Source organism: Anthonomus grandis, chromosome 3 (assembly GCF_022605725.1).
Source record: "Anthonomus grandis grandis chromosome 3, icAntGran1.3, whole genome shotgun sequence".
Classification (NCBI taxonomy): Eukaryota; Metazoa; Arthropoda; class Insecta; order Coleoptera; family Curculionidae; genus Anthonomus; species Anthonomus grandis.
In genome coordinates, this window is record NC_065548.1 from 11,621,100 (window position 1) to 11,641,936 (window position 20,837).

Consider the following 20,837-nt stretch of genomic DNA (forward strand, 5'->3'; position numbering starts at 1 on the left):
TTGGGGTGCATTACATGATAATGCTCTTCACGCACTAAGTGTAATTCAAAATTACATACTGAGTTCTACATTAATTCCAAATATCAAAAACCATAAAATGTTTTCAATGTAATGCAAAAATGTAGAATATAGTGTCACTGTTGTAAATGCAGCTCTTTGTATGATTGTTTTTTTTGGCATAAGTATCCTGTAAGTGATTTTTATTAATACTACGTATAGTAGATGTTATTTTACGTACACAGGGTGTTTCAAAACTATGTTATCAAACTTCTAGCGGTTATTGAATGCAACAGTAGAAAACATTTGAGTATAGAGACCCATGTCCAGAAAAGTGTCACTACGGCTTTAAGGCGCGTTAAAATTTAGAAAGACGATGAATTTCCTAAATAGGATTTAATACATTTAATTTTTGCACAGTTTTGTACATGACGTCATCATAATAATTATTCAAAATGTCTTCCTCCAACTTGAAGACACCGATTTTAACGTCGCACATGATTTCGACGGACTTGACTAAAACTGCGATACTCGTTTCGAATGATTTCAAATGCTGCTATAATTCGTCCAATTAAGTCTTGTTCTGTTTCTAGAGGAGTTTCGTAGATTAAAGACTTTAAATGGTCCCACAGGAAAAAATCTAGCGAGGTTAAATCGGGTGACCTAGGAGGCCAAGAAGTTCTGGAAGAACTTCCTCCAAAAGACGCCTGTAAATAGGTCCTGTTAACCGTTCCGGTAGAAGATATGGCCCAATTAAATAATCATCAACAATGCCTGCCAATACCTTGACACACCAACGTTATTGATATCTTCTACGAAAAATTGCGTAAGGATTTTCATTGTCCCAAACATGGCTGGCTATTCCTACTAATTAAAATAGCGTCTCTTGTGAAAGAGACTCCATCCATTTATAAAATATAGCGTAAAAATTTGTTTGTGCATCAATTTAATGAAGAAGCCATTGACAAAATTGAATTCTAGGATGATAATGGGCTGCACTGAATCCTTGAACTTTCTGGAAGTGGTAAGGATACAGTTGCATTACTCGTATTCATATCCTTAGTAATGTGACGTGTCCTAGTAGAAGAATGGTTTTATTTCTTCCAACCAGTTCAGACCTTCTAACATTGGATCAGGTGCCTGGAAGGCACCATTTGCTTGAGAGAATATTTTTATTTCTTCCAGGCAGTTGATGGTATTCTACCAGCTGAAATAGAGTTTATAGAGAGTTTACAGGTTCTAACTCAATTGGCTGTAAGAATATTTTTACTTCGTCCAGACAATTGAGTGCATTGCAGCAGGTCATAGAAGGATATCAGATCCCTATTTAACTGCCTGGGAGAATATTTTTAATCTTCCAGGCAGTTGATGGTGTTCTAGCAACTGATATAGAGTCTATGCAGAAACAGGTTATAACTCAATTGCCTGTAAGAATATTTTTATTTCGTTCAGGCAGTTGAGTGCATTTTAGCAGCTCATAGAAGAATACCAGATCCCCTATTCAACTGCCTAGAAGAATGATTTTATTTCTTCTAAACAGTTGAGACCCTCTGACATTGGACATCAGGTTTCTGAAAAGCACCAATTGCCTAGAAGAATATTTTTATTCTTTCCAAGCAGTTGAGGGTATTATAGCAACTAATATAGAGTTTATGGAGTAAACAGAATAACTCAATTGCCTGTAAGAATATTTTTACTTCTGACAGGCAGTTGATGGTATTCTAGCAACTGATATAGAATTTATGCAGAAACCGGTTCTAACTCAATTGCCTGTACGAATATTTTTATTTCGTCCAGGCAATTGAGTGCATTCTAGCAGCTCATAGAAGAATACCAGGTCCCCTATACAACTGCCTAGAAAAATGATTTTATTTCTTCTAAGCAGTTGAGACCTCTGACATTGGGTATTAGGTTTCTGAAAAGCACCAATTGCCTAGAAGAATATTTTTATTCCTTCCAGGCAGTTAAGGGCATTATAGCAACTGATATAGGGTTTATGGAGTAAAGAGAATAACTCAATTACCTGTAAGAATATTTTTACTTCTGACAGGCAGTTGAGTGCATTTTATCAGCTCATAGAAGAATGATTTTATTTCTTCTAAACAGTTGAGATCCTCTGACATTGGACATCAGGTTTCTGAAAAGCACCAATTGCCTAGAAGAATATTTTTATTCCTTCCAGGCAGTTGAGAGCATTATAGCAACTGATATAGAGTTTATGGAGCAAAGAGAATAACTTAATTGCCTGTAAGAATATTTTTAATCTTCCAGGCAGTGAGGGCATTCTACTTCACAAAGCAGTGTTCCGACAGTCATTGTTATCATTGTCCTTGTCATTCTTTGGACATCTGCTCATATAATGTCCTAGAGATTTGCCTCTATAACACCTGATTTTTGACATATCTACCTGACCTTTTTCGTATTTCTCCTTAACAGTAAATGCACTACCAGATCCTGCATTAGTACAGTTCTCTGACATATCCATCAACTTAGTTTTAATAACTTCAGTGCTGATGCTCATTCTACTATGTTTAATAGTCATAATCATAAGTGAATACTTTTCTTCTATCTAGCCTTAAGGAAATAAGATAACGCAGCAAACAGATTTTCCTCCGTGTAAAACCTTGATCCGCATACGGCCTTTTCAGAGTATCCCAAACCTCCTTAGTTGAATTTCCTGTTTTTACGTGCACTTATAAGTTTGTATCCAAGGTAGGTAATCATTTCTCCGTAGCCACCATTGCTAATTCCATCTCGGAATCATTAACACACTTTGCCAATCTGGGTACATTTGGCAAATAAATGAAGTTGGAATCTCGAGTTTGCTATTCACTTAAAAAGACGTTTTTACGGGACTCCGAACCGTTTTTAGAACACATGGACCCATAACCTGATAAAATATAGTGGAAAAGAAGGAGAAAACGTTAAGGATTGTGGTAAAGAAACTGCCTGTTTTAATTTCAATAAGAAACTGATTTTTTTAAGCTTAACGGATAAGTGTCTGCCATGGCCAAACTACAAACAGAGGCAGCATCACAACTTTGTGTCTTATATTAAATTTTCTTGAGGCAATTTAATTCCTTCTGGATATTTGGGATAATTTTGTATTTCTTTTAGGCAGCTGTGCTTTTGCAGGAGTAGTAAGGTTCCGAGGAAGTTAATTCTGTTGTATTTTTCGACGCAATTGGAATCATTCTTCAGATAGTTGGGATAATTTTGCATTATTTCAAGGCAGGCAGTTCGGATCATTTCTCTAACTTCCTGGAACTAATTATTAATTTTCTTTGAACATCTACAGCAATATATTATTGCTCCGAGGTGGAATGTTTTCTTATCCCTTTCGCACAGCTGATTCCATTTTTACGATTTTTTCAGGCCTAGTAGCATGGACCATTTCTATTTTACTCATGTTTTATTCATTTTAGACATTTGCAGTTATTTTTGATCCCTTCAAAAAAGTGGAAATAATTTAACATTTTCGCAGGCACTTAAAATCAGGAATTTATATATTTTCTTATCAAATCAGTTAGTGTTTATATAACTTAATGTATTAATTGCCCTATCTATATTCGCGAATGCAATCAGTGAAAATCCAAACATCGTATCTTAGGTTGATTTTTGGTGGCAAAATGTCAATTTAGACAAAACAATTGAATAAAATAAATATTTTATTATTCAAAATCTAAGTTGATTGTGCTTTAAATTAAATTCCATCACATGTTTAGTATATTGACCTTAAACCCGCACAATAATTGAGAATGAAAGTATTAACCTTGAAAATAAAACACAATGTGAGAACCCAGTTGAAAAAAGATAACCATGCAATCACGGAAAAAAAACCATTTCAGCTGAACGAATAATGTAAACATAGCAAATCGTATCGTAAATTTGTTTGGTGAAGTATTGTTGAAAGAGCATTTAAAATCTATATAGCTACTCAACGCAAAAAACAACATTGACGTCAGTCAATAGAAACACAATAGCCATAAGTTTTGGATCCCTTATCGCTATTTGCTAAGTGATTTTGATTTTAATATGTAAGAGGAATGAAGTTTTTTTAATGTGTCAAGTGCCGTTTCCTATTTAGGCTGTGATTTTATTTAATAATTAGTTGCGGACCAATGAATACGATTTTAAAATGGAAGTGGCACAGGAGGGGCAGAATAAACCGGGAAAGCACCCTTACAATAAGGCCAACTGGTTAGAAAAGATCTTTTTTACGTAAGTATTCTAATTTTTTTTTAAATAATAACTTTTATCGAAAATTTCTCTTTTATTAGATGGACGTTTCCCTTGTTCATGAAAGGCTACAAAAATGACTTAACAGAAGAAGATTTATACTCCGCCCTACCATCTCACGAATCCAAATATCTTGGAGATAAACTGGATCGAGAATGGCGCAAGGAACTGAAAAAGAAAAACCAAAATCCCTCGCTATGGATGGCCTTGATTAGGGTTTTTGGAAAGCAAATGACCATTTTGGGAATCTATTATTTTTGCATTAGGATTTTAATAAGGTAAGAACATTAACTAACCCCCAAACGTTATTACAAAGTATTATTTTAGGCTATCTACGCCATTGTTTATCGCTGAACTTTTAAAGTATTTTGAACCAGACTCCACAATGTCCAAACTGGAGGCTTATTTATATGCGGCAGCCATATCAGGCGGAGTGTTCATCACTTCGGCACTTCAACATTTTTATATGCTGCACATAATGCATATAGGTTAGTATAGAATCATTTAAAATATCCTTAAAATCTTTCGATTCCATCAAAAGCCTTAGAGAAGTTAATGTAGATAGTGTCCACCTAAAATTTTGCTTAAGAAGTGTAGAGTAGTTGTAAGAGGTAAAGAATGGGAATTAAATAGCGTTAATGCCGACCTGGACACAAAAGACCTTCAGAAGATAATCTCAGGTTGCGCAAATGTTGGGATAATTTTGTATTTCTTCCAGGCAGTTGGGATCTCTTCAAACTGCCTTTAAGTAGCTTCTTATTTCTTTCAGGCTTTTCCACTCAGCTGATTCAATCAATAAATATTTTTCCAGACACGTTCCAACAATAGGAGTTATTTATTCCAGATAATTTTGCATTTCTTCTTGAGGTTTTTTCTCCAACTTATTATCAGTAAGAATGTACGGTAACTCTATATACAACATATTATCGCTGGACCCCAAGGAGTTCAGAAGATAGGAAGTAATTTGTCAGTTTGCTCTAAAGTACTCCTGGATTATGAAGCAGAAATATACCAGTCTGGAAAAGTCAATTTGTACTTCAAATGGTCTGTTTAAAAGTCAAGAATCTCTGCAGAGATCTTTTGAGTTGCATAGATCCATAAGAATACATGTTCTACCGACAGACTGAAAGATGGTCTGTGATTTTTCTCATGATCCAGTAAATATTGTGCAATACACTAGTACCAAAAATAATAGAATATAAGCAACTATTTTTTAAATTCCTATAAGTTAATTGATCTTATTTCTAGGTATGAAAGTCCGTGTGGCAACCTCATCGCTAATCTACAGAAAAGCTCTAAAACTAAGCAAAAGTGCCTTAGCGGAAACCACCGTGGGCCAAATGGTGAATTTAATATCAAATGACGTGAGCCGATTTGAGAATTGTGCCTTTAGTATCCAGTTTCTATGGCTAGCTCCCTTAGAAACGATCATAGTTCTGGTCGTTATGTATTTCAATACTGGATACACGGGAATGATTGGAGTTCTGGTGTTATTGGCCTTCATACCATTCCAAAGTAAACTCGGATAAGTCTAGCAAACAAAAAATGTAATATCTCGATATTTTTCAGTGTGGATGGGTAAAAAAGCATCCACTTTCAGACTGGCTACGGCAATCCGGACCGACGAAAGAATCCGATTAATGAACGAAATTATATCGGGTATTCAAGTGATAAAAATGTACACTTGGGAGAAACCTTTTGCTAAACTTGTTGAATTAAGCAGAAGGTCAGTTGCAGCTTAGTAAAAAACTCAATTACTCATATATGCAATTTTTTAGGCGAGAAATGCAAGCAGTCAAGAAAATATCTGTTATTAGGGCCTTAATGACATCATTCAATTTCTTCCTTAGCACTTCGGCGATTTACATTTGCATCTTAGCTTACGTCCTTTTAGGAAATATTTTGGATGCTCAGTACGTCTATCTTCTCGAATCATTCTATGGACTCCTTAGGGTTTCTGTCACCCAATTCTTTCCACTAGGAATAACACAGTTTGCAGAAGTTAACATCTCTGTGAAGAGAATCAGTAAATTCCTCAAGTATGACGAGGTGGATTGCGACTCTAGCGAAACCTTTGTGAATACTTATAATTCGAAAGAAATTATAGTCAAGCCTGATGGCCCGGTTGGAATTAATATGAAAAATGCTTCGCTCAAATGGCTTCAAGATAGAACTGAAAATAATTTAGATGATCTTAATATAGAGGTAAGATCTGGAGAGTTGGCCGTGATTATCGGTGCTGTTGGAAGTGGTAAAACCACTCTTCTTCATGGTATTCTTCAAGAGCTTAAGCCAGTGCGAGGCTCCATAAAAGTAACAGGAAGGATTTCTTATGCTAGTCAGGAACCTTGGTTATTCGTTGGCAGTGTAAGACAAAATATCCTCTTTGGTCAAAAATTTAATGCCAGAAGGTATCACGAAGTGGTCAGGGTGTGTCAGCTGCAGAGAGACTTCACCTTATTTCCTTACGGTGATCGTACAATCGTAGGCGAAAGAGGAGTATCCCTAAGTGGTGGCCAACGAGCTAGAATAAATCTCGCTAGGGCAGTTTACAAAGATTCAGATATATATTTGTTAGATGATCCCTTATCGGCTGTTGACGCCCACGTAGGCAAGCAGATGTTTGAAGAGTGTATCACTGAATATCTTAAAGATAAGTGTGTCGTTTTGGTTACCCACCAACTTCAATATTTGAAAAACGTTAAGAAAATCTACTTATTGGGTGACCGGAGAGTTGAGCATTCAGGTAGTTACGAAGAAATTCAAAATGCTGGCAAAGAATTTTCGAAACTGCTTAATGAGTTAAAGGACATCATCGATGAAGATGAAGAGGAGAGCAAAAATCAAGAAGAGGAAGGTGATAAGCAGCCTTTTAGGCAACGAAAAACTTCCACAAAGGAAATAGTTCCTAAAGATGACAAGGTAAATAATGATTTTGCTACATGTCTTAATAACCTTTATGCATCTCTTGGGTAAATCTGTGCTAATAACTTTAAATTCTATTAAACTAGGAACCAACAATGACCAAAGAAGGTCGCGGAGAAGGTACTGTTTCATGGAACGTTTACAAGTCGTATTTCTTAGCAGGAGGACACGCGTGTAAAATTTGGACACTCTTTTTTGCATTCATTTTGGCCCAAGTAGTCGCCAGTTTACTGGACTTTTTTTTGAAAGAATGGTAATATTTTTGAACCTCTCACTAAAAAAATGAAAATACTAATACTAGCAAACTATTTCAGGATAAACGTGAACCAATTCAAAAAAATAATTAAGGAATCAGTGAGCATTCCTCCCGTTTATAATTTAACCAGCAACGATAGTTTTCCAATATCAGAAAATGCCTCACTCTCTGCCGTTCCATCAACGGTTTTACCCACAATGTCATTACTGGAAACATTTTGGATCAACCATCTACCTGACAATTTGGTTCTATACATATACAGCACAGTAGTAGTGCTGCTAATGATTTTAACCATCGGAAGATCTGTGGCATTTTACAGGTTCTGTAATAAAGCCTCCGTTAGGTTGCACAATAACATGTTTTATAAAATAGTATACGCTAAAATGCGATTTTTTAATGATAATACTACGGGCAGGATTTTGAATAGATTTTCCAAGGATATGAATCTGGTCGATGAGCTTTTGCCAGTTACTTTACTGGATACGCTGCAGGTAATGTATATGTTGGAGTGTCTTGTGTCAATTACACTTTTAGTTTTTAGATTTTCCTCACTGTGATAGCAATATCTGCGATAATAGGAACCGTGAATCCGTGGATGTTGTTCCTTACAGGAATTATGCTGACTATTTTTTACTTCCTTAGGGTAATATTTTTGGCAACCAGTAGGGATCTTAAAAGACTTGAAGGAACTAGTAAGTAGTTTTTATTCATACCCTCTTATTCGTTAGGAAATATAATGGAATACCCCATCTTCAGTATGTTTTACAAATTTGAATTTCTTTCGATTGATATTGATCAGATAAAAAAGTTGAAAAAAAGAATCTTTATATTGCGGGAATAATACTATCCAAGAACTTTTATAAGAAGTATGCTAGGAAAAACAATTAAATCTCTTTTAGAGGAAAGGAAAACTTAAAAAATAAAAGTTTTTATCATTTACAATCAACTGAATGTGTTCATTTCAAAAAAAATTATATTAAGTTCCGCAAAAATGACCATTCAGACCAGTTTGTACTGTAGATCAACTAGATTTTCTAATATTATTTAATTTTTCCCCATTTTAGCTAAAAACCACTTACCTTTAGTTTCTCTATTTTTATTATTATTTTAGTGCCTTTTAATTTTTTTTGACGGGCTATTTATTTATTATCAGATAAATCACTAGTAAATTAAGCGCCCTGGAATAAGAGTTAACTTTATATCCAAATTAAAAGTATTTTTTTCGCAACAGCTATGGAAGTTTGTTGTCTTCGCCATTTTATTTAAATGTCTTTCCATAGGTTTTCTATCACCATAATAGATTAGGTATGATTGCATATTAAAGGAACCGAGATAAGCTATCTGTAGCATGTGATTTCCAAGTTTGTAATAAATATCCGGGTGTCCTATTTGCTATGTGTGACTATTGCTATTTACGAAACTATAGGAGATACGAGGGCGGTTAAATTAGAAAAAAGTTGCCAATTTTGATGCTTATTCTAAATCCTTTTACAGCGTTGCAAAATGTTTATTAGTTGGTGAATTACAGGGTGATTTATAAGAAACGCCAAATTTTATTTTAATTATTATTTCCAAAACTATTGTCTTTAGAAACTTACTTACAAAGTTTTATAATTTTTTGTGCTCTACAAAACTTCACCTTTAATTTTTTTTATGACGTTTGGTATCTTTGCAACGGCTATCAACTTCTTTTTTTTTAAATACGGACCTGCATTTTTTAAACCTTATTTTGAAAGCATTTTTTTATTTTCTTTAAAATGATGTATCTCATTCATATGTTTCCCCACGTTTCAACGTATTAATCACAATCATCAGGATTTTTTTCCTTAGTGCGGATCAGACTTTTTTAATTGCTAAAAACTTAAGTACTTTTAAATAATTATTCTTTTCCTCATGATTTAAAATTTAATTAATTAAAAGTTTAAGCTTATAAAACTAGTGGTTACATTATGATATTTATTAACATTATCCGTTCAATTTAGTTAGCTGTGACAGTAGCTGAAGTCTGCATTGTCGTGGCTACCAAGCAAAAATAATATTTTTCACAGAAGTCATCAAGCTTTTGCGTCAGCTTTTAATTTAATTTAAGACCCCATTTGTATCCAGAAAGACGCATCTCTGCTATACGAATATTTGTTAACTACTAGAAAGAAATTTGCGCCAATATGGTTCTTTTGAGAACCCACAAAAGAGAGGCGCCGAGTAGAAAGAGGCGAAGCATAAGTAGACGTGCTGGGTAAACCGGCTTAACTGGCTAAAACATTTCAGTTTTAATGAATTATTTTTAGATACATTAATTACCAAAATATTCAAAATAGCGACATTTCTCTTAGAGAAGTGCAGAAAGAGACTCGAATTTCAAAAATTTCCGCCAAAAAAATATTGCGTCGAAATAAATTTACATCTTATCGATGTTGTAAAGGAAAATTCCTGATGATGGTTATTAATACGTCGAAGCGTTGGGAGACGTATGAATGAGATAATCTTAAAGAGAATAAGAAATGCTTTTAAAATAATTTATAAGAAATGCGTCACGAACTAATAAACATTTTGTAACGCTGGAAAACGATTTAGAATAATCATCAAAATTGACAACTTTTTTCTAATTTAACCGCCCTCGTATCTCCTATAGTATCGGAAATAGCAATAGTCGCACATTGCAAATCGGACACCCTGTATTGTAATTTTTATTAATAAACATTTGATATGATTTTCTGACACACAATCATTTTCAGCAAGAAGTCCGGTATATTCCCACTTGACGGCGTCCCTTCAGGGACTGACCACCATAAGAGCGTTTGGAGCTCAGGCAATTTTGAAAACCGAATTTGATAACTACCAAGACATTTTTAGTTCCTCCTGTTTCATGTTCATGGCGGCCAATAGAAGTTTCGGATTCTGGCTAGATATGCACTGTGTCGTCTTTATTACCTTCGTTACTTTTAGCTTCTTATTTTTTAGTGCAGGTTGGTCCTTCAATATTATTCTCTGATATTTAAGAATAACAATATAATTTCCAGAAACATTCGGAGGAAGCGTTGGTCTAGCAATAACACAGGCCATGAATTTGACAGGAATGTTCCAATGGGGTATGCGTCAATGGAGCGAACTGGAAAACACCATGACTTGCGTGGAAAGAATCCAGGAGTACGCTGATGTTGTTCCAGAGCAAGATGAGAACGCCAGTGACCCTCCGAAAAACTGGCCAGAAACTGGAAACATCAAATTTGACAATCTCTCTTTAAAATATGTCCCTAACGAACCATTGATTTTGAAAAATCTCACATTTGATATAAACGGTAGGGAGAAAGTCGGTATTGTTGGACGTACTGGTGCGGGAAAGTCTTCAATTATTATGGCATTATTTAGACTGGCTGTGAATGAAGGAAGAATTATCATTGATGGAGTGGATATTGCAAAACTACCACTGACTAAGCTGAGAGCAAGCATATCAATAATTCCACAAGAGCCAGTGCTATTTTCAGGGACATTAAGGAAGAACTTGGATCCTTTCGATGAGTACACTGATGAAGTAAGAATATATTATTAAATTTTATAAGTATTCGATTGCCTCCCATTCTCCTTATTTCCAAGCTAAACTATTATAATTTCGCTGAATATCATAAGGATAAGCTATTATTGAATAATTATTATTTTATTTATTCATTTACGGTTCATTCATGGACAATACAAAGTTATCAAAAGTAGCTAGCTTATATCTAGACTAAAATTCTGAGTACACATCATATACATAGAAATACATTTAAAATCCTAAAACATCACATACACTTTAAACTTTAAATAAAATCTTAAAATACCTACATTAAAAGAAGCGGTCAAATAACAAACAGTATGCAAAATATCACAAGTTATTTTTTAATGTACACTTAAGACGGCACAGCGATAAATCCAAAAGCCAACACTTATTTTCCAAAGTTATGTTATTTGCCTTATGAAGCTGTAAAGCCTGTATGAGACTCATTTTGCCCATAATTTCTTAAACTATTATTTGTATTCACTCATACATAAGAAAGCATATTAGGCACAAGCTATATAAGCATACAATTATATCTTGGGAAAGTCATATAGACTTTTTACCAAGTCTACTCACCAATTATTAACATTTTTTTTTGAATAAAATTCTTGCAAAAAGAGTTGCTCCCTTTCAATGTAGCTATAGGCTTTTTGTTTGGGTAATTCAGAACATACTAATAGACTATTTGGACTGTTCAAAACGGTAGCTTTTGTGGGAAGGAATTGTAGTTAAGTAAAATCTGATTTGAAAAAAAAAATTACAATTGGACTTATTTCTCCACTTAAGCCTGAATTGTTCTCTGCCTGCCATATGGAAGTTAAAGAGTTCATTGGTTCTTTCCTTGTACCGATAGTATTTTTTCGTAATTTATATTTAAAATTATTTTAAAATTTATTAATACCCATCAATCTAATCCTATAGGCTATTTGGAGCGCCCTAGAAGAAGTAGAACTCAAGCAAGTAGTGTGCAACCTTCCACAAGGCCTTGAAAGCATAATGACTGAGGGTGGGACAAACTTTAGTGTAGGTCAACGTCAACTGGTCTGTTTGGCGCGTGCCATAGTCAGAAATAATAAAATTCTTGTCCTGGATGAAGCAACTGCAAACGTAGACCCACAAACAGACGCCTTAATTCAAAACACAATTAGAACCAAATTTTCCAATTGCACAGTGCTTACTATTGCCCACAGGTTGCATACCATCATGGATTCTGATAAGGTGATAGTGATGGATGCTGGAAGGGTAGTAGAGGTTGGACATCCACATGACTTGTTGCAAAAGAAGGAGAATGGGGTGTTTTATGAGTTGGTTCAACAAACTGGAAAGTTCATGGCACAGAACTTGTGTATGATAGCACAGGAGGTATATTCATCACATAATATTTAAATTATTAATTAATTGAAATAATTATGTTTTAGAATTATAGCAATATGGATAATAAGCTGTCTTAAAGTAAAAAGATTGCTTTGACTGACATGTACCTGATCCCCAGAATTGAATTGGGATAAATAATAAAAAACATATTTTGAAGTTATATATTTAATAATTCAATTTAGTTTAAAATTTCCTACATATAATCACTGTGGGAAATTAAAAAAATATAGCTGATAATAAAACTGATACCTTATAGTATTAAAATAATAGCATATCACTTACATAAAACTTAACTGTTCTTAGCCTTTTTAAACACTACACCTGACCCCTTTTTAACTATATTTTTTCCATTGTGGATAACTCTCTTTTTGGGCTTTACATTCCAGGGTTCTAATTCAATACTAGAATAAATAATACTCCAATCACACACACATATCAATATTTATTAATAAATGAAACTTACTGTAAATTTTCTGTTTCAATATCCCCATGGTTTTGTGTAAACTGTTTCCAAAACATCTCATGTTGTTCATTGGTAAAAATGTTTAGTAGGAAATTGTTATTGTTCACTTGTAAGCTTTGCGGATTGAATTTTTCAGTTTTTAGGTCACCTACAACCAACTTCTTTGTGACAATTAAAAAGATATTTATAATAAAACATAAAGAAAATTTTACATTTAAGGACATACTCTACTTACTTCTTGATATTTCCCCCTTTTCCATTCTATACTCCTCTAATTCTCTATCCTTTTTTTCAACTAAATTTACCAACATTTGTTTCTGTTTTTCCAATAAATAGATTGTCTTAAGTGAAGAAACCATAAACTCCTGCTTAAGCTATAAATTGTATAAATTACTTATGAAATTAAACATGAAAAAAAGACATACATTATCTTCACTTGTATCTCTTTCTCTTAGTTTCTGTAGAGCAATGGTATAGGTGAGCTTTTGTTCAAAAGCTCTGTTATTATCACAGTTCTTTTCAAATATCACTTGAAGCTTATCATCAATTTTTTCTGTACATATGACAAGATTTTTAAAATTTTCTAGGATTGCTAAGAAATTACTGATTATTTGATCTGGGGTGGCATCTATTAATGGATTCTTAACCTGAAAAAAGAGATTCAAAGTTATCTTCAAGTAGTTTTCTTGGACAAAAAAAAAACAGACCTGGGAATACTAAAACTCAACTGTGATTAGTTTTAGAGATTTATCTGTGAAAGTGAATGAAAATTGCAACTCAACCCTATGCACCTTCATGTCATTTGTATTAAGGGTAGATGAGAACCTTGCATTAAGTTAGCATATTAACAAATTTATCCATTTACTTTATTACACATATTGATAATTAAATAAATTTTAAGTTCTAGTTGTTGGGCATGACTTGAACTTGTACTCAGACTTATTATTTACTCAAAAATAGTTGATCGGGTTGTAATGCTCTATATAAGACTTCTTTTCATACATATACCTAATTGCACTACTCATATAATTTTTAAACTAAGGTAAGGGTACCTTAAAATTGGAAACCAATTCATCATCAGTCAGATCACATTTCCAAAACAAAGAGAAGTTTGTTACCAAAAAAGAAAAAGTGCCATCAACTTTTTTAAATTGCAACAAATACAATACGTTTCCATCGACAAATGGTTTCCACATCTTTTACTTCTGGTACTGTTGAGAGATATGATATGAGTCTAAAAGTAAATAATACAAATTTCCTATTTATGTATTTAGTTGTTTATAATCACAAATCCTGGAACGTTTGACAGATATGTCAAAAAATCTATACATTTTTTTTAAGCCATATCTTTAGCGAGTAACGCAGTGTCCTACGTGAGCGATCAGTTGCGATGCTAAGCGATGCGATGCGTCAAAATCAAACGGCTGTCGATCATAAGCACTGTCTTGCGTGAGCGAGTAGTTCCGTCAGATGCGGGCGGTGCGGTACGGCCAATTTGGGCGGCGAGTGTTGTGTCCTCTGCGTTGCGTTTGTTCGTGCGTCTAGTCACAAGATATGGCGACTAGACTTGATCAGTCTTGCAAAAATGGGTTGGTCGAACAGACGTAAAATTTTACTGTGTGAGAATGTGGTACTTAAGGTGCGAAGTGTCAGACGAAGAAAGAAAATAAAAAAAAGAAATTCAACAGACATCATTTTTTTGGAAAGAACAATATTTGGAGAGTTTCACCATTTATATGAACGTTTAAGAAGTTCTCCTAATTTATTCCATAACTCTAGTAGAATGCTACCCTCAACTTTTAATTATATTGTGAACGCTATAAGGCCAGAAATACGGTACAAGTTTCCAGCGACCAATTTCTGTAGAAGAAAGACTCATGTTAACTTTAAGGTATGTAACAGAAATATTTCACATTTCTTTTCTTTAACGTAATTAACTAAACACTAACTTAAGACTTAAAGGTTAATATTAGATATCAGTAAAGCATAATAGGTACATACATGTTAATTAAGGTAGATATTCGTATCTTAAATAATTTCCTGAACCGGTTTCTTGACCACTATTATAGGCTGAAGAGTGAGGCGAACAGAGTGGTGTAGATACTGTAGTGCTTGAGTGCGATTCATTATTTGAATATTGGAAAATAGGCGGCGTTTGAAGCTTAGTTAATTCTTGTACCAGCAAATTTTGCACTTGAGTTCGAAAGTTTAACTTATTCAGCGAGGGAAGCTTTTTGACATGCGGTAAAAGCGATTTAAAAAAACTTATGTCCTCATCGTCATCATCTGCTCTTATTAAAGCATCAAGTTTTCTTGTCTCAAGCTGCAACATGTCTCTTTCAAAGTTGTACTCTTATCTTGTACTTTTAGCTTTACGTTTTCGTGAAGACGGTACTTGAATGGGGTTTATTGGGGTATTTGCGGCAGCTAATGATGTTTCTAGATCCTGTATTGTCTTTTGTAACCTCTTGGTTTGAGACTTTTCCTTATTTAATAACTGCAGTTGAATTTGTGATTCAGTAACAATATCTTCTTCTGCATCCCTATCCCTAGCTTGCGATTCATGTTGTTGTGACTCACGTTCATCCTGTTCATATTCTTGGGATTCATATTCTTAAAACTCCTGTTCGGCAGTACTTCTATCCTGAGATATTGATACGTTTCCGTCCAGTTCCCTAGGCGTTACTATACGCTTTAAAAATTGCATAGCTGCGAAGTGAAAGAAAGAAAGAAAGAAAATGTGCTATATTACGTAAGAATAATCTTGTGTACAAGCATCCTACAAGTTAAAAAAACAAAACACAAATACAATTTCAAAAATTGACAAATCAATGAACAAAATTAAACACAAGAAGACAACTTTTTGAACTGTGTAACCAACTGTGCGGTGGCAACTATCGTCGTGGAAGTATGCAAAGCAATCTGGAAAACATTGATAATGGAACATATGCCGGAACCTATGGTTATAAAATTTAAAGAGATTGCAAAGACATTTTGGAGAAGGTGGCAATTTCCTAATTGTCTAGGGTGTATAGACGGAAAACATATCAGAATAAAAAAACCTGCTAATTCTGGTTCTATGTACTACTGTTACAAGAATTTTTTCTCTATTGGTTTCCTTGCTGTCACAGATGCTATCTATAAATTTGTTATGGTAAATATTGGCTCATACGGAAAAGACAGTGATGCTGGGGTTTTTGATTCTTGTCCAACACGACGTGGAATAGAATGGAGGAACAATTCCATTACCCGAAGAAACAACACTACCAGATTCAACAATTACAACAACCTTTGTTTTTCTTGGGGATGAAGCTTTTCCTCTTACGGAATACCTTATGCGCCCTTTCCCGCGATCCCAATTGCAAGAGGGAACCGAAAATGATACGTTTAACTACCGATTATCAAGGGCAAGGATGGTTGTGGAATGTTCATTTGGTAGCATAGTTAGTAAATTCCGGATTTTAGGAAAAGCTATAGAAACTAAAGTAGAAAATGCTGTGCATATCGTGAAAGCTATCACATTGTTGCATAACATTATTATAGACTTTGAGGGAATATCAGATTGTGACACAAGTGACATGAAAAATGCTAAGATTGATCTCCGAGCATACGTACCACCGACAAAAAAAATAATGCTTCCACGAAGAAAGCTGCAATTATAAGAAAAAAGTTTTGCAGATTCTTCACACTACAACCAATACAACGTGTATAGTTAAATCAATTATAATGTTGTGTTTATATAATATTACGTATATGCCATAATATTCAGTTTTTTTTCAGTTTTCCAATACTAACCTAGCATAAAACTTACACCAAACGCCACTGAGTATTTAAACTTAATAAATATGTACATTATATTTAAATTCGTAATTAAACATAAAAAAGCAAAATTTTTTTATCTTACTTGTTTTCCCTAATTCTTTAGCTATTTTCATCCACTCCCTATCCACCAACAGTCGATTATGGTACCTTTTATCAGTCATGTCCCATAGGAACTTAGAATTTCTAACCGCCTCTATTAACAATTCTGAAAATGTGTCGGCCATCGAAAAAACACGTATTGAGACAGGTCAACTACTGAACTACTACTGATGCGATTCGTGCGGAAAAATCAAATAATTTGATCGGACATACGGCGCGAATTTCGTACGAAACATTTTTATTACCAATGCGACTGCACGTAGGGCAGCGCTATAGTTTTTTATACTTTGATAAATTCGGATCGGCCGCACCGCCCGCATCGGACGGAACTAGTCGCTCACGCAGGACGACGCGATATGGCATGGCCTACGTGAGCGATTGCACGCGACGACCGGCGTACATACGATACAAAGCGATGCGACATAATCAGTTGGGTTGATAATTTCGCACGTGATTGTCGGAACTAAATCAAAGCATGGATCTAGAAAGTTTAATCAATTTAATACAGGAACGTCCTGTTTTGTGGGACAAGAGAAATAAAAGTTACCACGACAGACTATTAACGCACAGAGAATAGGAAAGTCATGGGAACGACATGTAAGTACAAAAATATCAACAATAAAATCAAATTTATTCATTCCTATTTATAGGGTGTTGTTAAAAAAATTGTTTGAATTTCTCTCTTACTGTAATAGCTGCCCGGGATGAAGCATTAAACTTTTTTCCTAAATTGTGGTGCGGTGTTTTTGGCAAATACGGGTAGGTCCACGAAAAGATGTGGTTTCGGCTTCAGTGATGGATTCCAAATCGCGAATTATATTGTGAAGCAAAGTGATTGCTTTCACTATATGCTCAGCATTTTCTACATTGGTTTCGATAGCTTTCTGTAAAATTCTAAATTTGGATACTATTGAGCCGAAAGAGCATTCCACCACCATTCTTGCCCGAGATAGGCGATAGTTATAGTTGTCTTTAGGGTCACCTTTAATTGTCGCCTTTCTGGAAAAGGTCTCGTTAGATATTTTTTCAGAGGGAATGCAGCATCTCCCACTAAAACGTATGGTGCTTCTATATTAGACCCTGGAAAATTTTCTTCTTTGGGTAGTTGCAGTCTTCCCAGTTCAAGAGCCTGTTTACGGGGACAATTGTCAGACACTCCTGCGTCGTTATCTTTACCATAGGAGCTTACATCAACCATTACAAACTTATAATTTGCATCAGTTACAGCTAGTAATCCGATTGAAAAGTAACCCTTGTAGTTATAATACATAGAACCAGAGTTTCTCGGTTTTTTTATGCGGATGTGTTTCCCGTCGATGCTTCCAATGCAGTTAGGATATTGTCATCTGTCCCAAAAGCTTTGCGCTATTAGTTTGAAGTCTTTTACAGTGGGTTTAGCCATGTGAACTGGTAATAATGTTTTCCATATGGCTATACAAACTTCTATGACAATCTTGGAAACAGATGATTTCGAAATTCTGAATGAGAAAGCGATTTGGCGAAATTGTACCCCAGTAGCCAAGTATCTGAAATCAAAACGTTATTTATTTATACAAGCTCTAAAAATTATTTGATGTAACAGAGTAAAACATTCAGAACAACCCGAGAAACAACCCTTGAAAAAAAAATATTTCCATTACAGTACAACTGGAGTATGGAATAAAAGCAGGTTTAATTCACACATTTTTTGTTTCAGATGATACCGTCAAGAAAAAATGGAAACATCTGCGAGATACTTGTTGTAGGGAATTGAAAAAAATTCCAAAACCCCGTTCAGGAGCTGATGCTGATAGCGAACCAAAATATAAAGGCACATGGCCTTATTTTGAAATCATGTCATTTTTAAGAATAATAATAAAGCCTCGAAAAACTACTGGTAACATCGGACAATCAGAAAATTTATAAGAATTCTCTAACGAAGAAAGCAATAGTACAATTCTATCGGAATCGGCAACTATGGATGACGAATCACAAAACACAGGTGAATATAATATAATTTTTGAAGAAATTAGTGAGCTTGAGTCGTGGATGTCTATGGCAGAGGACAGCAGTTCTACAGCAGAAACAGCATGCACGGAAAGCAATGATCACATCACTCTGCAACCAGGGACTACGATTTCCACATCTGGGCTAGACACACAAGACAGCATCATTCTCCAACAGATGCCTTCTAGTTCCATTCTTCAGCAGACGCCGTCACGTTCCATGCCTCCAAAGCGCGCAGTTCCAGTAACACAAAATCACTCTTGTAAGAAAAAAAAAGTTGGCGAAGAATTATATAAGGCTTTCCTTGAAATTGAAAGAGAGAAAATAAACTTTTTGCGTAAGGAACAAATCAACGAGGACGATGATGACATATGCTGGTTCAAGTCTTTATTACCGTTTATGAAACAACTCCCAGCATTAAATAAACTGCAGTTTAGGACACATATGCAACAAATATTAATAAAAGAACTGGAAAAAAATAATTCAGCTTTGCCCTCCTCTAAGGTTACTGCTACAAACATGTTAGAGTAGATCATAAGTAATAACCACCGTATTGAGATATTAACTATATTATTCAGAATTTCATTAGATTTTTTTGTGAACTTTTTTTTTTACTTACCTCACGGTCAGCATTAATCTTTCTTTGACAGATATAGGCCGTTGGAAGTTTGTAGAACTTAATAGTATTGCAGGTTTTATAGCCTTTAACATGTAATCAAATGTTGTTGGTAACATTCGTGCATACTCCTTAAATTTGGTGGGTTGACTTCTCAACTGTTCATACAGATGATGGAATTCACTATGTAAATGCCTTTCCAAGTATATAATGTTGGTTTTACTTCTTTTGCGTTGAAATTTTTTCACGAATTTGTATTTCAAGTAAGAGTTTTCAAGCAAAAAAGAAATGCGTTTGTTCATAGTGAAACCACCGTGAAACGCTGTGGCATGACTGATGTGAGCGACGCGATTCCCACATAGGACAGCAGCATTGAATCGCATCGCTTCGCCCCTCATCGCATTATAGACGCATCGCATCGCGTCGTTAGCTTCGACGCAACTGATCGCTCACGTAGGACACTGCGTACTTTTGTTGCCTACTGGCTAACTACTTGGTTGCCTTAAGCCGCGTACACACATAAAACAAAATATCGTATCGTAACACGATCGTGTTATGTTCGCCAAACATGTGTGGACGGTACAGAGTAACTCCAAAACATCATAGCATCCCATCAGTTGTCGGGCTTTTAGCGTCAGTTCAAAGACATGATACAGGCTGATGTTGCGTCGTCTGTTCGCAAATTTCGATGGGAATGCGTAACAAGATCGAAAACATCAATATGGAGTAGTTGGAAAAAGATATTATTAATTTCATAGAAAGTCACCGAAGCAAAGACATTTTGTGAAACCCAAAAAAACCCAGATATTATAATAAAATTAGAAAAAATGATACTTATTGGCACACACTTTCAGAAAAGTTTTATATTTCTGAGTGCAAAAAGGAAATAAATTCCCTGTTAACGGCACTCACGCGAGAGAAAGCTAAAATTATGAAGAGTCGAGATGCGGGTACCGGTGAGTGCAAACAAAAGAATTTTAATTAGTAGAAGATTCATTCTTTCTTCTTCATTTTGTTGCACTAGGACAATGAATGTGTTTTTTTAGGAACGGCAGATATTTATGAAAGTAACTGGTTTACCTAATTGGGCAAAAATAATCCGATAAGAAATATTTGACAATAAACTAGTTCCACTGTATACAATTCTCCTCGCGTATAACTGCGTTTGCCACCAACGTCTTTTTTGTCTAAATTTTTTTTGTTATTAATATGGTAATGCTTATATTAGAACATTTAATTCAATTTTAATGTTCTAAGATGCCTATAAATATATGCTGCCGCAGCGGTTTCCGTTATTGTTTCTTCGATACTACTCTAAATAAGAATTTCGATAAAGTACTTTAAATAAATTAAATTGTAATGGAAATAGATGGAACGGCACGTTTTGCTATAGGTTACACGGCAATGCTTTTTTTACACGATAATTTATCAGAACCCAGAACTTCGCTGCGTAACAAAAATTGTTGCGCGACGATGTTAGGAAAGGAAGTTTTGTTCTATGTCTTTACGTGTCTTTACGATATCT

At 34.7% G+C, this 20,837-nt stretch overlaps 2 protein-coding genes and 1 long non-coding RNA gene across 5 annotated transcripts; 2 read left to right on the forward strand and 1 right to left on the reverse strand.

Annotated features, from left to right (window-relative positions):
- The first annotated feature begins 3,858 nt into the window (after nt 1–3,858).
- On the forward strand, nt 3,859–12,488 carry LOC126734000 (probable multidrug resistance-associated protein lethal(2)03659). The gene is made up of 13 exons (XM_050437508.1): nt 3,859–4,218; nt 4,278–4,514; nt 4,564–4,724; nt 5,485–5,751; nt 5,806–5,962; nt 6,015–7,158; nt 7,248–7,414; nt 7,476–7,908; nt 7,959–8,109; nt 10,153–10,383; nt 10,438–10,949; nt 11,874–12,314; nt 12,371–12,488. The coding sequence occupies exons 1-13, from the start codon at nt 4,136–4,138 to the stop codon at nt 12,401–12,403; spliced, it is 4,017 nt and encodes a 1,338-aa protein (XP_050293465.1). The 5' UTR covers nt 3,859–4,135; the 3' UTR covers nt 12,404–12,488.
- On the reverse strand, nt 12,474–14,107 carry LOC126734001 (uncharacterized). Of its 3 annotated transcripts, none has more exons than XM_050437510.1 (5): nt 13,842–14,105; nt 13,215–13,436; nt 13,025–13,154; nt 12,790–12,937; nt 12,474–12,727 (listed from the first exon to the last, which is right to left on the reverse strand). In XM_050437510.1, exons 1-5 carry the CDS (start codon nt 13,983–13,985, stop codon nt 12,616–12,618), a joined length of 756 nt encoding a protein of 251 aa, XP_050293467.1. In that variant the 5' UTR covers nt 13,986–14,105; the 3' UTR covers nt 12,474–12,615. The 3 variants fall into 3 exon arrangements, with proteins under 3 accessions (XP_050293467.1, XP_050293466.1, XP_050293468.1); XM_050437509.1 differs by having other exon boundaries at nt 13,025–13,163; nt 13,842–14,103; XM_050437511.1 differs by lacking the exon at nt 12,474–12,727 and having other exon boundaries at nt 12,868–12,950; nt 13,025–13,163; nt 13,842–14,107.
- A 2,686-nt stretch (nt 14,108–16,793) lies between these two features.
- Nucleotides 16,794–19,298, forward strand: LOC126734002 (uncharacterized). The gene is made up of 2 exons (XR_007659919.1): nt 16,794–17,307; nt 18,407–19,298. It is a non-coding gene; the product is annotated as an uncharacterized LOC126734002 (long non-coding RNA).
- Nucleotides 19,299–20,837: the final 1,539 nt, after the last annotated feature.

Excerpts from the sequence above, each read along its gene's own strand:
- LOC126734000 (XM_050437508.1), top strand. The coding sequence starts at position 4,136 with ATGGAAGTGGCACAGGAGGGGCAGAATAAACCGGGAAAGCACCCTTAC. Across the intron at positions 4,219-4,277 it reads TTAGAAAAGATCTTTTTTAC|ATGGACGTTTCCCTTGTTCA; the intron begins GTAAGTATTCTA and ends CTCTTTTATTAG. Across the intron at positions 7,415-7,475 it reads GACTTTTTTTTGAAAGAATG|GATAAACGTGAACCAATTCA; the intron begins GTAATATTTTTG and ends AAACTATTTCAG.
- LOC126734001 (XM_050437509.1), bottom strand. The coding sequence starts at position 13,985 with ATGTGGAAACCATTTGTCGATGGAAACGTATTGTATTTGTTGCAATTT. Across the intron at positions 12,938-13,024 it reads AAAGGGGGAAATATCAAGAA|GTGACCTAAAAACTGAAAAA; the intron begins GTAAGTAGAGTA and ends AGTTGGTTGTAG. Across the intron at positions 12,728-12,789 it reads ATTGAAACAGAAAATTTACA|TATTGAATTAGAACCCTGGA; the intron begins GTAAGTTTCATT and ends TATTTATTCTAG.